The 14,833-nt window shown below is 49.2% G+C and overlaps 2 protein-coding genes across 2 annotated transcripts in view; both read left to right on the top strand.

Annotated features, from left to right (window-relative positions):
- The window catches only part of ADAMTS13 (ADAM metallopeptidase with thrombospondin type 1 motif 13), a 36,232-nt gene extending 35,319 nt beyond the window's left edge, over positions 1-913 (top strand). Inside the window, 1 exon segment of the mRNA XM_055089385.1 lies at positions 686-913. Within this exon segment, the coding sequence (XP_054945360.1) occupies positions 686-913 (228 nt within the window).
- On the top strand, positions 30-2,222 carry LOC114487443 (surfeit locus protein 6-like). Its single transcript, XM_028497368.2, has 2 exons — positions 30-889; positions 1,017-2,222. Exon 2 carries the CDS (start codon positions 1,212-1,214, stop codon positions 1,494-1,496), a length of 285 nt encoding a protein of 94 aa, XP_028353169.2. The 5' UTR covers positions 30-889; positions 1,017-1,211; the 3' UTR covers positions 1,497-2,222.
- The last annotated feature ends 12,611 nt before the right edge of the window (positions 2,223-14,833 follow it).

The following is a 14,833-nucleotide window of genomic DNA, read 5'->3' as shown; positions in this document are numbered from 1 at the left end:
AGCTGCCTTTGCTAACACGCCCACACTGGGCGACAATTCCTGCACATTTGTCCGTCTGAACGCACCGCGGCCCTGTGAGGTAAGCCAGGTGAGATGAGGTGACCAGCCCGAGGTGACAGCCACGGGACGCTCCAGGACCTCAGCCAGCCTCAGCGCGGATGGCATCGCCACCCCCCCTTTTCCTGGGGCCCTCCCCCAAGCCTCCTGCTGTGTGGGGACAGTCCCCTGGCTTCTTTCTGCACTGTCCTGGGACAGGCCCGAGGGCCCTGCCTTCCTGCGGTGGTCCAGAGCACGCTTGTCTGCCCTGCATGGGTCAGAACCGTGCAGTGGTCTGCACAGGTGCAGTGTTCTGACCCAACACCAAGATCTGGGTGGTGACCTTGGCCAAGCCCCCTGTCCTTGTCTCTGAAATGATGGAGGACCATGTGTCCCTTATTGGGTCACTGGGGAGACTTAGAGGCACCGTGTTTGGGAAGTGCCCTAGGATGGTAGATGCCTGGGGTCCGGAAGGCATGGTTCTCACGGGGTCCCCTTGTCCTTGTTTCGGGTGCACTTTGGGTGCCAGGTCACCTCCGGGTGGAACGCTGCACGTGGCGGGCCCTTTTTCCCGCCCTGATTCCATGTGCCAGGCTGGGGGCCCCGCGGTTGGGAAAACCTCACGAGTGAGCAGCTGCTTGCGCCGCAGGGCAGCGCCGAGGAGTTGTCGCCCGCCGCTTCGGAGAAAAGACGCCGGAGGAAGCAGGAGCGCGACCGGAAGAAGAGGAAGCGGAGCGAGCTGAGAGCAAAGGAGAAGGCGGCGAAGGCCCCCGACGGGGCGGAGGCTGCCGAGCCACCTCCCGAGGCGCCCCGCGAGGAGGCGCAGGCCCGGCCGGGGCTGCTCTTCAATAAGGTGAGCGCCGCGCGGCCAGGCTGAGCGCGCGGCCGTCGGGCAGGCAGAGGTGGCCGCGGTGCGCGGGCCCCGGGCGGGCGGGCGGGCGGGCAGCGGCGCTCAGCTCACATCGCCCTCGTCCCCCGAGGTGGAGGTGAGCGCGGAGGAGCCGGGCGGCAAGGCCCAGCGCAGGAAGGAGAAGAGGCGGCAGCTGAAGGGGAACCTGACGCCGCTGACGGGCAGGAATTACCGGCAGCTGCTGGGGCGCCTGCGGGCGCGGCGGGCCCGGCTGGAGGAGCTGCGGGGCCAGGACGCGGGCCAGGCCCGGGCGCTCGAGGCCAAGATGCAGTGGACCAACCTGCTGTACAAGGCCGAGGGCGTGAAGATCCGCGACGACGAGCGCCTGCTGCAGGAGGCCCTGAAGCGCAAGGAGAAGCGGCGGGCGCAGCGGCAGCGCGCGTGGGAGAAGCGCACGGTGCACGTGCTGGGGAGGATGCAGGAGCGGCAGGACAGGCGGCGGCAGAACCTGCGCAAGAAGAAGGCGGCCAGGGCCGAGCGGCGCCTGCAGAAGGCCCGCAAGAAGGGCCGCATCCTGCCCCAGGACCTGGAGCGGGCCGGCCTGGCCTGAGGGCCCGGCTGCCCGGCCCCGACCCGGCTGGCCGCAGGCTCCGGGTCCCGGCCGAGAGCGGACGCCGCAGCGTGCTGGAGAGCCTTCGGATTCGGGGCAGGGCTGACCCAAATCCGGGCTCTAGGCTCCTCGTGTGAGGCCGGGACGCTCCCTGACAGTTGCGGGCTGGGGGGCGAGGGAGCGGCGAGGGGGGAGGGGCGTCTTGGGGGGGGCGCTTCCCTGGTGCCCTCTTCGTCTCCCGTGTTCACAGGAGCAGGACCTGCTGTGTCTGCCCCGAACTCACTTGGGAAGGACAAAAACCAGGCAGCTCCTGAAGCCTGAGCTGAAGAGTTGACGGGCTCGGTAACTGGGAGGAGGCGGGGTCGTCCTTAGGCTGCCTGGAATTGAGTTATTCGAAGTTAATTTCTAAGGTGGGTGAAACCTAGAATTTAAGGTAAGCACGCACATTAAAATTCCTAAGGTAACCACTAAAAGAAGCAGTGTTAGTGAGCTAGCAGGAAGAACAGCAGAGTGGGGTGGACAGTTATCCATCTAGGGGGAGGCAGGAGAGAAAGAGTAAAACCTAGAACCGAGCGAGGCCAATGGAGGGTGCACAGTCAGAGGCACAGTTAAGTCCAAGCCCGCCGGCAGCCAGGATGAATGCACGGGACAAAACTCAATGAATTTTGTGGTATGTGGATTATATTTCAGTAAAACTGTAAATAAAATTCTTTTGACCAAACTCCACTTAAGAAACAGATGGGGGCTTCTCTGGTGGCGCAGTGGTTGAGAGTCCGCCTGCCGATGCAGGGGACGCGGACGGGTTCGTGCCCCGGTCCGGGAGGATCCCACGTGCCGCGGAGCGGCTGGGCCCGTGAGCCATGGCCGCTGAGCCTGCGCATCCGGAGCCTGTGCTCAGCAACGGGAGAGGCCACGGCAGTGATAGGCCTGCGTACCGCAAAAAAAAAAAAAAAGAAAAGAAAAAGAAACATGGTAACCAAGAGGAAGCTGGTGTGGTTGTATTATAAGATGAAGACTTTAAGGTAAAAGACAGTAGTAGAGAGAAAAAAAAGTCGCCATGTAATGAAAGGGGTGCAGATCACCTGGAAGGTAGAACAGTCCTGCACCAGGAACAGCTTCAAATCTGTCTAGCAGAAACTGACCCACTACAAGGAGAAATCAATTCACAAACCAAAGTGGGAGATTTTGAACATCTCCATTAGGAATTGATACACCAAGCAGACAAAGTCAGATGCATAGGGAAGGTTTCGACGAGAGTGTTTGTAAGCTTGATCTGATGGACACACAGAACAGTGTATCTAAAAACAGTGTGTACCGGGACTTCCCTGGTAGTCTGGTGGTTAGGCCTCTATGCTTCCAATGCAGGGGTTGCAGGTTTGATCCCTGGTCAGGGAACTAAGATCCCATATGCCTCGGGATGCAGCAAAAAATTAAAAACGGGCTTCCCTGGTGGCACAGTGGTTGAGAGTCCGCCTGCCGATGCGGGGGGACACGGGTTCGTGCCCCGGTCCGGGAAGATCCCACGTGCCGCGGAGCAGCTGGGCCCATGAGCCATGGCCGCTGAGCCTGCGCATCCGGAGCCTGTGCTCCGCAACGGGAGAGGCCACAACAGTGAGAGGCTCGCGTACCGCAAAAAAAAAAAAAACAAAACAGTATGTACCTCAAGCACACGTGGAACAGTGGTGAAAACTGACCACCTCCTAGTCCATAAAGCAAGTCATATTTCAAAGCGCCAGCATCATATCTGGCCGTAGAACAATTTAAAAACTTCAGAGGTAACTGTTTCCTGTTTGGAAGTTTAAAAACACACTTCTAAATTACTTGTGAGTCAAAGAATAATCCCTAATGGGTGTTAGAGAATGTTTAGCACTGAAAGGTAATGAAAGTGCTGTGCATTAAAATTTGTGGGCACAGCTAAGGCAGTGCCAGAAGCACTTTATAGCCTTAAAAGTGTGCTTATGTGTATCTAGGTTATACATCTTAGGAAGTGATTGCATCGTGCAGCACAATTTCCTGCCATCTTGCTTGACCTAGCACCTCATTCCAGGATCCTGTTGTCCCACTCTCTCTGCACCCACCCAGCAGTTACTCCCGAATTATTGTCCGTATGTTGCAGTCAGAGTTGGGAGAGTGTAAACCCCCTGTGGAAGTTGCAGGAGCATCTCAAGGCCTGGTGGATGTGTACCACTGGGTGCTCCCCCTCTTCCCCTGAAGGCTGGAAGTCCAGGAAGCTCGCCCCTCTGACCTGGCGTGCTGCTGTGTCCCCAGCTTCATGTAGCTGGTGTGCAGAGTGAGCAGGTGGTGCATTTTGGTGGCAGGTGGCATCAGGAACACCCCATTTCTAGAAGCAGCACTGGACAATAGGGGATACGGGGCAGAAAGGGTGAGGACACACAGAGAATTCTTCACCTGGTGGGAGACAGAGCCTATATCCAAGTTTAAACACTGAAAATGCTCCAGCCCCCCGGGCTTGGCCACTCATGTCCCTCCCCGGCCCAGGGCTGGGAGCTGATCGTGCACGGAGGCAAGGACACGCTGCGCGTGATTTTGGTGGCAACCGAAGCATCTCACGGCCAGAGGCAATAGTGGACAATGGGATATGGACGACAGGGAAGAAAAGGTTAAGAACATTACAGAAGGCGTCTAGGAGGTCCGATACACACCTCTTGGGTGTTGTGTGCCTCACGTGCAGAAGATGAAATGCAGAGTCATGGGAGAAAACTTCCAAGGGCCTAATGTCAAATATTTTCAGAACCAAATGGCAAGTCTCCAAGTCAGAAGGTCCCCCTCCTGTTGCATGGTGCATCAGATGGAAATAGCCGTAACCAAGACATGCGCTCAGGAACCATGGTTCACCAGGAACTGGGGTTCCAACAGTCCTGCAAGGCTAAGGTAGTCTTGTGCCACTGGCCCCTTTGGGTGAGGCTGGGAAGTAGGCTCCCAGTCAACCTTTCCTTCGACTTAGGGGCTCCAGAAGTTGGACTGACACATGGTTAGAAATTCATTGAGGGGCTCCAAGCAACCGAGTAGCTCAAGTGAAGCCTCTGTTCACCAGACCTGCGTCGGGGTGCAGAGGGCAGAGAGAGAGCTGTCTCCGGACCCTCCGTGGGTTGGCCCCCCCAGTTCACTGCACTAGCCTGACAACTGTGGGAACCTCGCGCACGTGGCCTGTGGAAGCGAGATGTTCCCTGCCGCCCTCAGGTCCCAGGATCTGCACTGGCCCAAGAGCATGGTTCTACCCCTGCGTCTCCCGTGGCATTCCATCCAGCCTTCAGGGAAGGGCCACCGCGGTGCTTCTCCACTCCATTCACAGTGCTTTCCTCGTACCTCCGCAAAGGATGAGTCTTCTGTACCCTCACCAGACCACCTGTCAGGTGGATGAGCGGGTAATGTTGTTAAGACCTTCCCACAAGCCTGCCTCACTCCTGGTAGAGAGTAGCCTAGAGGAAAGAGAGAGTTCTTACCTCTGCGTCATTCCAAGGGATTTCTGGAAGGTTCACTTGCCTCAGCGTGGGACACTGTGCGTTCCAGGTTTTGCTCAAGCAATGAAGGAAATGATCGGATCCTTTCCAGTTCCCTAGCTAGCCCACTGAGTCCTGCTTACGGGTGGAGCCCCCTCTGAAACTGCACCCTGCCTTTCTTGGCCAAGCACTTCTAGAATCAACTCCCACATACTTCCCTGATTTTTTTCCAAGGTAAAACATCAGATGCTTGTTCATTTAGTCAAACCTTCTTCGGAGTTGGACTTTGTAACTGGCCACTTTGGACTTGCTGAGATCCGATTGTACTTACCGGTCTAGAGACAAGGTGAGATGGGGGTGAGTTTGAGGAGACTGGCTTCTCCTTGGAGGTAACTTCCTCAGATAAGAGTCTTCAAGCAAGGCACAGCCTTATCAGCCAAGGGAGGAGGGAGTGATTTCTCAAAGTGAGCCTTGGTCAGGTTGGGTATTCAGGGTACCTGAGGCATCCAACGTTGCCCAAATATCCCCATTTCAATTCTGAGGACTGATCAGTACTCCAGCTTTTCCATGAGAGATCTGGTAAGGTTGTGAATTCATCTGTTGGTAGGATTTGCTGATGGGCTAGCTAAAACTTGGGTTTTCAGGTAACTCAATCTTGCAGCTGCAAACCATATGAGACGTTTTTCTACAGAGTAATAGAAAGTCCCTGAGGGGGCTTCCCTGGTGGCGCAGTGGTTGAGAGTCCGCCTGCCGATGGGGACACGGGTTCGTGCCCCGGTCCAGGAGGATCCCACATGCTGCGGAGCGGTTGGGCCCGTGAGCCATGGCCGCTGAGCCTGCGCGTCCGGAGCCTGTGCTCCACAACGGGAGAGGCCACAACAGTGAGAGGCCCGCGTGCCAGAAAAAAAAAAAGAAAAAAGAAAGTCCCTGATTCTCACTCCATGTCTTAAGCTAAAAATTGAGGACTTTTGAGCCTATCGCTGTCTTTCTGTCGACTGCCCAGCACTGTTAAAGGAACCACCCCACCCTGCAGTCCTGGAGTTTCTCAAGCCTTTCTCGTTTTTCAAGGTGGTGTTCAGCTAGTCTCTCAAAGTCTTGCCTTCAAAAGATAGTTGTCTCAGGTGACCACATCTCTAGATAAGTTGTTTTGCAGCTGTGTGCCAATATATCCAGGGTCCCATCCCCTGGTACTAACTAGATTTCTACTACCCTCAGCTAAACTCCAGCCAGATAACAAATCCCAGATTTTCCCTAAGTCACTCATGAGAGGTCATGTTATGTTGCATTAAGAAAAGTACTTTTTAACAAATAAGACCAGTAGTTTAAAGCCAGACTGATCACTGGATATGTCTTAGCAACTAGGAATAGAGGAAAACTTCCTCAACTGGATAAGGAATATTTACCCAAAACGTACAGATACTATCATACTTAACAGTGAAAAACTCAGAAGTTTTCCTGCTAAGATCAGGAACAAGGCAAGAATGTCCCTTCTCATCACTGCTTTTCAGTGTCATAATAGAGAAGTCCTAGCACATGCGATAGGACAAGAAAAAGAAAATACATGCAGATTGGGAGGGAAGAAATCAAACTGTCTGCAAATGACATGGTCGTCTATGTAAACATCCAGAAGAATTGACAGAAAATCCTGAAACAAATGATTGTATCAGGGTTGCAGAATACAAAGTAAATATTGTAAAAACAAATTGCTTTCTTATCTAACAAGTGTTCTTATGAACAAGTGGACTTTGAAATTAAAAATACATTACCATTGGGACTTCCCTGGCTGTCCAGTGCTTAAGACTCTGTGCTTCCACTGCAGGGAGCATGGTTTCGATCCCTGGTTGGGGAACTAAGATTCCCACATGCCACATGGCCAACAAAGCAAAACAAAACAAAAAAATACGTTGCCGTTTACACTATGTGAAAATTAACAGTTTCCCAGTGCATGTAAAAGTTATGTTTATACTGTTCAGTTATTAAATGTGCAATAGCATTATGTCTAAAAAAATGTACAGCCTTAATTAAAAAATACTTTATTGCTAAAAAATGCTAACCATCATCAGCCTTCAGCGAGTTGTAGTAAAATCAAAGATCACTGATCACAAGTCATAACAAATATAACAGTGAAGATTTTTTAAATATTGTGAGAATTACCAAAATGTGACACAGAGACATGAAGTAAGAAAATGCTGTTGGGGAAATGGTGCCAATAGCATGCTTGATGCAGGGTTGCCACCAACCTTCAATTTGTAAAAAATGCAGTATCTGTGAAGTTCAATAGAGGGAAGTGCAGTAAGAGGAGGTGTGCCTGTAAAGGGAAACCTCACTCACATGGAGTTGGGAGGCCAGAATAGGGAGCTGTCATGCACATATCACTCAACATCAATACAGATGCCAACAGGAAGAGATGTACCTTGCATCTCGGGCAGGAAGTGACACCACTACTGTCAGCAGGAGGAAGGGAGAATTTCTCCTTGCCTGGCAATAGCTCAGTGTCAAACTGTCACAACTCAGCTACTGAAAGGCCACTATACTTCAAACCCCAGTTTACTCCCTTGGACTTTTTATTTATAGTAGCCCTTTCCAACTTCCCCTTCTGCTCTATAAAAGTTTCTTCTCCTTTGCTTTACCAGACTTGCATGTGGTTCACCATAGTTACATGTCCTGAATTACAATTCATTGCTGCTCCTGAATAAGCCCTTTTTGTTGGTGAAATAACTGGCTGTCTTATTGCTTTAGGTTAGCAGTTAGCACCCCCAAAATGAAGTAATTAGGTATAAGTCTAACAAACTATATATTTGATCTATATATCAAAACTCTGATGAAAGTTACCAACGAAGAACTAAATAAATAGAGATTCTATGTTCATGGATCAGAAGACTCAGTGTTGTCAAGATGTCAGTTCTTCCCAACTTCATCTACAGATTCAGTGCATTCCCAGCAAGTTCGTTTTTGGACATTGACAGACTGATTCTAAAGTTTATGTGGAGAGGCAAAAGACCCAGAATAGCCACTCAGTATTAAAAGAGAAGGACACAGTTGGAGGACTGAGACCACCCAACTTCAAGACTATAGTAAGGCTGCAGTAATCAAGACAGCATGGTATTGGTGAAAGAATAGGCAAATAGATCAATATAATAGAGGGCAAAGAAATACACCCGCAAAAATACAGTCAACTAATCTTTGAAAAAGGAGCAAAAGAAATAAAATGGGGCTTCCCTGGTGGCACAGTGGTTGAGAGTCTGCCTGCCAATGCAGGGGACACGGGTTCGAGCCCTGGTCTGGGAAGATCCCACATGCCGCGTAGCAGCTAGGCCCGTGAGCCACAACTACTGAGCCTGCACGTCTGGAGCCTGTGCTCTGCAACAAGAGAGGCCACGACGGTGAGAGGCCCGTGCACCGCGATGAAGAGTGGCCCTCACTCGCTGCAACTAGAGAAAGCCCACGCGCAGAAACGAAGACCCAAAAATAAATTTAAAAATAAATAAAAATTTTTTAAAAATACAATGGAACAAAGATAGTCTTTTCAACAAATGGTGCAGGAAAAACTGGACATCCACTTGCAAAAAAAGAACCTAGATGCACAGACCTTACATCTTACACAAGAATTAACTCAAAATGGATCATAGATCTAAACATAAAATTCAAAACTATAAAACTCCTAGAAAGTAACAGTAGAGAAGCTAAATGATCTTGGGTATGGTGTTGACTTTTTAGGTACAACATCAAAGGCATGATACATGAAAGAAGTAACTGATAAGCTAGACTTCATTAAAAATTTCTGCTTTGTGGAAGACAATGCCAAGGGAAGCCATAGACTGGGAGAAAATATTTGCAAGAGATACATCTCATAAAGGACTGTTATCCAGAATATACAAAAAACAAAACAAAACCCTCTTAAAACTCAGCAATCACAAAATGAACAACCTGATTCAAAATGGGCAAAAGGCATAACAGATAGCTCACCAGAGAAGAGATTCAGATGGCAAATAAGCATATTTGCTCAACATCATATGTCATTAGGGAAATGCAAATTAAAACAACAACTAGATAGCACTAACACACCTATCAGAATGACCAAAATGCAGAACGCTGACAACACCAAATGCTGGTGAGGATGTGGAGCAACAGGAACTCTCATTCATTGCCGGTGGGAACGCAAAATGGTGCAGCCACTTTGGAAGACAGTTTGGCAGTTTTTTACAAAACAAAACATACTCTTACTGTATGACCCAGCAATCATCCTCCTTAGTATTTACCCAAATGAAGTGAAAATTTATATCCATACAAAATCCTACACAGGGATGTTTATAACAGCTTTATTTATAATTGCCAGAACTTAGCAACTGAGATGACCTTCAGTGGGTGAATGGATAAATAAATGTTGGTTCATTCACACAATGGAATATTATTCAGCACTAAAAGGAAATGAGCTATCAAGTTACAAAAAGACAGGGGGGAACCCTAAGAACATAATAGTAAGTGAAAGAAGCCAGTCTGAAAAGGTTACAGACTGAATGATTCCAACTATTTATGACATTCTGGAAAAGGCAAAACTATGCAGACAGTAGAAAGATCAGTGGTTGCCAGGGATTAAGGGGAGATGGAGGGATGAACGGGCAGAGCACAGAGGATGTTTAGAGCAGTGAAACAATTCTGTATGATACTATAATGGCGGATATGTGTCATTATACATTTGTCAAAACCCATAGAATGTACAGCACCAAGAGTGAGTCCTGATGTAAACTGTGGAGTTTGGGTGATAATGATGTGTTAGTAGTGTAGGTTCATTGATCATATTCTATGGTTCAGGATGCCAGTAGTGGGCGAGGTTTTGTGTGTGGTGCCAAGAGGTTCTATGGGAACTCTTTGTACTTTCCACTCAGTTTGTCCATGAACCTGAAACTGCTCTTAAGAAAATAAACTTTATTAGGTGGAAAAACAGGTTGATCATTGAAACTGAATGCTTTTCTCTGAAAGTGTCACGTGTCACTTCTGGTCTCACTTCACTGCCCAAAACAAGTCACATGGCTGCCCCTCACTTCCGGCAGGCACCAAAATGCAATTCTACCCAGTGCCTGGAAAGAGAGAGCCAGGATGTTCATAAGAGCCCCAGCGCCTCCTGAGCAAATGTTGCCTGCCATGACTCTTGGTACAAATGTCTGTATCAGTCAGAGCTCTTAGTTGCAATCAACTCTGTTGATTTAAGCAGAAACGGGATTTATTAAAAAGATATTAGGGCACATCCAACTTGAAGATGTCAGTCTAAAGTTGGCATTTCCTCTGTTCTCCTTTCAGAAAATACCAAAAGCCAAATAGGAAAAAAAACACAAACAGAAAACAAACTCTTAGAGGTATCTAAAGAGGCATTTAGTATCCTGGACCATACAATAGGCGGACAGGGTGTGAAAAATAGTAGAGATGGATCAGGGGAGCAAAATGAAGTGGGGAGGGGATGTACTTGGCTCCAGGTCTCTGGAAGCATTGGTGAGTCCCCTTCTCCAAGGTGCAAACACAAAATCCTGCTCTAGCAATGAGGATGTGATGGGTGATATGGCAGTCGGAGCCTGTGTGGAGGTTTGCTTCCAAGAAGCAGAGGGTGGGATGCTGGGTGAGGACACACAAAGATAAGGTATATTTGCAGGACTGTGTGTAGAGGGCTGGGGTTAGAGAGATATTGCACAGGGAACAATCCTACAGCTTCCTTTTCTCTATGACTCAGGGATGTAAAGGCTGAAGGAATTTACACATTAGGAAAACCCTTGTTACCCTTAATTATGATCTTGTTCCCTCCCACAATGACACTTGTGCAAATATCTATGCCAGGAAATACCTTATTTATGGATGAGTTTCAAAATGGGAATTAGCATAGGACCTATGTAATGATAATTACGAGATTAAAAAGGGGAAAAGAACAGGTGAAACTCATGGCAGATGAAGAACCCACGCCAAAAAACGTATGCCATAGAACAGATGAAATTTTTTTCAAATATTTCTCCATGAATTAAAAAAAAAAATGAAGCAATCTCCTTGGTAAAACAAAACACAAAGCAGAAAAACATGAGCTTATGGAGGAAACAGTCAACAGAAGGATTTAAAACTGAAAGTTAAACTCAGAGAAAGAGTGGGAAAAAAGAAATCATCACAGAAATTAAATAAAATTAGAAGTAGCATATGAAAAGAATAAGCACTCCTAAAAATACGTCAAGGGACCTAGAAAAAAAGTCATGATTATAGGGGATCCCAGAAGAAGAAGGGAGAAAGGGGCTGAGAACATATTTGAAGACATAATAGCTGAAAATTTCCCTCACCTGGGAAAGGAAATAGACATCCAGGTCCAGGAAGCACAGAGGGTCTCAGATGGGATCAACCCAAAGAGGGTCACACCAAGACACATTGTAATTAAAATGGAAAAAATTAAAGATAAAGAGAATATTAAAAGCAGCAAGGGAAAAGCAACAAGTTACCTACAAGGTAACTCCCATTAGGCTAACAGCTGACTTCAGCAGAAACTCTGCAGGCAGGCAGGGAGTGGCAGGATATATTTAAAGTGATGAAAGGGAAAAACCTACAACAAGAATACTCTGCTTGGCAAGGCTTTCATTCAGGATTTCATGGAGAGATCAAATCTTTACAGACAAACAGAAGCTAAAAGAGTTTAGCACCACCCAACCAGCTTTACAAGAGATGTTAAAGGAACTTCTCTAAGCGAAGAAGAAAGGGCCACAACTAAAGCTCATCGGTAAAGGCAAACATACATTAAAGGTAGTAAATCAACCATGTACAAAGCTAGTAGGAAGTAGTAAAATCATCTATATCCAAAATAAGTAGTTGAGGGATACACGAAACAAAAAGATGTAAAATATAAAGTCAAAAACCAAACGCCGGGGGGTGGGTGTAGTAAAAATGCAGGGCTACGCCTAGAGCCCGTGCTCGGCAGCAAGAGAAGCCACCGCGATGAGAAGCCCGCACACGGCAACAAAGAGTAGCCCCCACTCGCTACAACTAGAGAAAGTCCGCGTGCAGCAACAAAGACCCAACACAGACAAAAATAAATAAATAAAATAAATTTATTTTTTTAAAAAAAGCAGGGCTGTTGTAAAAATGCATTTGAACTGACGAGATCAGCAACTTAAAATAATCATATATGTATATGTATATATATATATATATATATGGGAGGAATGTAGTAAATAGCTATGGAATGTCTTTGTATGATGACACACTAACTAAACTTACCATGGTGATCGTTTTGAAATATATAGAAATACCAAATCACTATGTTGTGTAACAGGAACTAACAGTGTCGGAGGTCAATTATACTTCAAAAACAAACAAGCTCATAGAAAAAGAGATCAGATTTGAGGTTACCAGAGGCAGGGGGTGGGGGAAGGGAGAACTGGGTGAAGGTGGTCAAAAGGTACAAACTTCCAGTTATAAGAGAAATAAATACTAGGGATGTAATGTACAACATGATAAATATAATTAACACAGCTGTATGTTATATCTGAAAAGTTGTTAAGAGTAAATCCTAACAGTTCTCATCACAAGGAAAAAATTTTTTCTACTTCTTTAATTTTGTGTCTCTATGAGATGACAGCTGTTCACTAGACTTATTGTGATAATCACTTCATGCTGTATGTAAGTCAAATCATTATGCTGTACACCTTAAACGTGTACAGTGCTGTGTGTCAGTTATATCTCTGAAAAACTGGAAGAGAGAAAGAAAACACACCCCAAAATAGATGCATAAAGAACGATATAGTTGCAAGTTATTAAAATATGGATGCAAATTCTAGAAAAATCAGGAACAGCATGGAAGGGGTCTCTAGGGGTGGGACCTGGGGATCAAGAAGGTTTGGAGCAGAATCTATTCCTTCTTATTCACATTGTGAACCTGCTACAAGCGCTTCCCTTATTTTTAAAACATCAGACAGATAACTGGGTGCAGGGGGGCACTGCAGGCATACCGGCTGTCCGCGAGCTTGGCCACGCCCAGCCAGGGGAGGAGAGGAGCGAGGCGCAGGCGGGGGGTTGGGATGCAAGAGGCAGGGCTGTGACCAGGCCTTGAGGCTCCCTTGAGGGTGGACGCCTGCGCTGGTGCTGAAGCCACGTGGCCCGTCCGGCTGGGTGTTTCTCAGGGTGGGGACAGAGAACGTGGTCATCTGGGGAGGGGCAGCCAGCTAATGGCGGGGGGAGGGGAACAAGGACACCGAGCTGGATGGCGGCTGCAGTGCTGGGGACAGAGGGCAGGAGGGGGACCTTGTCCTCCGTTCTTCACCGGGTCTCCCCGATGCCTCCAACGGGGCCTGCCACGCACAGGCCCCCCGCCAGAGCCACTGAGTAAACGAACCTTTATGCAACAGGTCTTGTTGGGGACACGACGGCAGAATACCTCATCCCCGCCCGCGGGCCTCGCATTCTATAGGGGACGCGAGGCACCCGTGAGCGGTGTGGTCCGGGCCTCCGTGGGGCAGTGCCCAGTGCACGCAGGCCAGGGGTGGCAGGAAGACCCCCAGGGGAGCGGTGCCTGGAAAACCAGCTGGAGATGAGGGGCATGGAGGCGGATGCGGGGGTGGGAGAGAGATGAAGGCGTCCTGGGGGCCACAGGGAGTTTACTTTGGTGGACCTCGCGGCCGCAGGGGAGGGAAGGTCGCCGGGGTGGGAGGGCCTTGCGGGGGGGCTCTGTCTGAGGGCCATGTGTGTTCAAAGGGCTCCCCCTCCTAAAGTGACCTGGCAGCACAGGTGCTGGCTGGCTGAGCGGGGCGGAGAGGAGCGAACGCTGTTTATTTAGCCGAGGAGGAAATGGTCCTGCGTGTCAGGGATCAAGCGTGAGCCAGGGGCCAAAGTCCTCTGTAACACTGGCAAATATATCCGATAAATCAGGAGATAAGGGTGGCCGGAACACGGGCTGGGGAAGAATGGATTGACTAGAGCAGCACCGGGCAAGGCTATGGCCAGGACATCGCGGAGCACAGCCACAGAGCCGCTGGGGCAGGGGGCCTGCAGGCCGGGGGCAGAGGCAGAGAAGACCGGAGGGGTCCCCCCTTTTCCCCTTTGGTAAGGCAGTGGCGGAAGAAAGTTTGAGGAAAGAACTAGAGCTGTAACGTGGTCGTAACCTAGCTGGATGGGCTCCTTGCCGGCTGGGCTTGGGCAATGTCATACATATTCTTCCTTAATTAACGTTGGATCAGGCTCTGCCCCACCTGTGTGCCTAGCGTTTGGAGCCCAGGCCCAGTCTGAGGCGTTACCATGAGTGCGCTCCATTCTTTGCTCTCCGGGCCACATGGTGACCATTGTTCCTTCAGCCATATAGCGCCACGTGGCGGTCCTTGGCCCTGACCTCAGGCCGGGCCTCCGGGGGTCCCCTCTCTGTTCCCCAGGCCTCGATCTCCGTGTCCAGCCCCACAGGTACTCATGCAGGTGCCCCCAGCAGATGGCCGGCCATCCCAGGCTTGGCGTGCACTGGAGACCCTCCCTCTGTCTCATCCTCAGACCCATCAAAGCCCAAGCTTCCCCTGGCAAGAAGAACCCAATCTCAGGAACTGGGAGACATGGTGGCTCGACAGGAAAATATCCTTTACTTATTCATCCTGAGCCAGTGGTAGAAAATACAACACAGCTGATTTTTAAACCCTATTAAGAGGAAATTCATATAACGCAAAATTAATCATTTTAAAGCATATGCAATAAGTCAGCAGCATCTAGTCTTCCATTCACAATGTTATGCAGCCATCGTCTGAATTTTGCTTCAGAACATTTTCGTCTCCCCCTATAAAGGTGCGGTACCCAGTAAGCAGTTCCTCCCCATCCCTCCTTCCCCTCCTGCCCCCTCCCCCCACCCCCCACCCCCAGCGCCGCCGCAACCACCAATCT

Source organism: Physeter macrocephalus, chromosome 13, assembly GCF_002837175.3.
Source record: "Physeter macrocephalus isolate SW-GA chromosome 13, ASM283717v5, whole genome shotgun sequence".
Classification (NCBI taxonomy): domain Eukaryota; kingdom Metazoa; phylum Chordata; class Mammalia; order Artiodactyla; family Physeteridae; genus Physeter; species Physeter macrocephalus.
This window is presented reverse-complemented; position numbering and strand designations above follow the sequence as displayed.

What these genes read in the sequence shown, in the direction of transcription:
- LOC114487443 (XM_028497368.2), top strand. Translation starts at nt 1,212, where the DNA reads ATGCAGTGGACCAACCTGCTGTACAAGGCCGAGGGCGTGAAGATCCGC.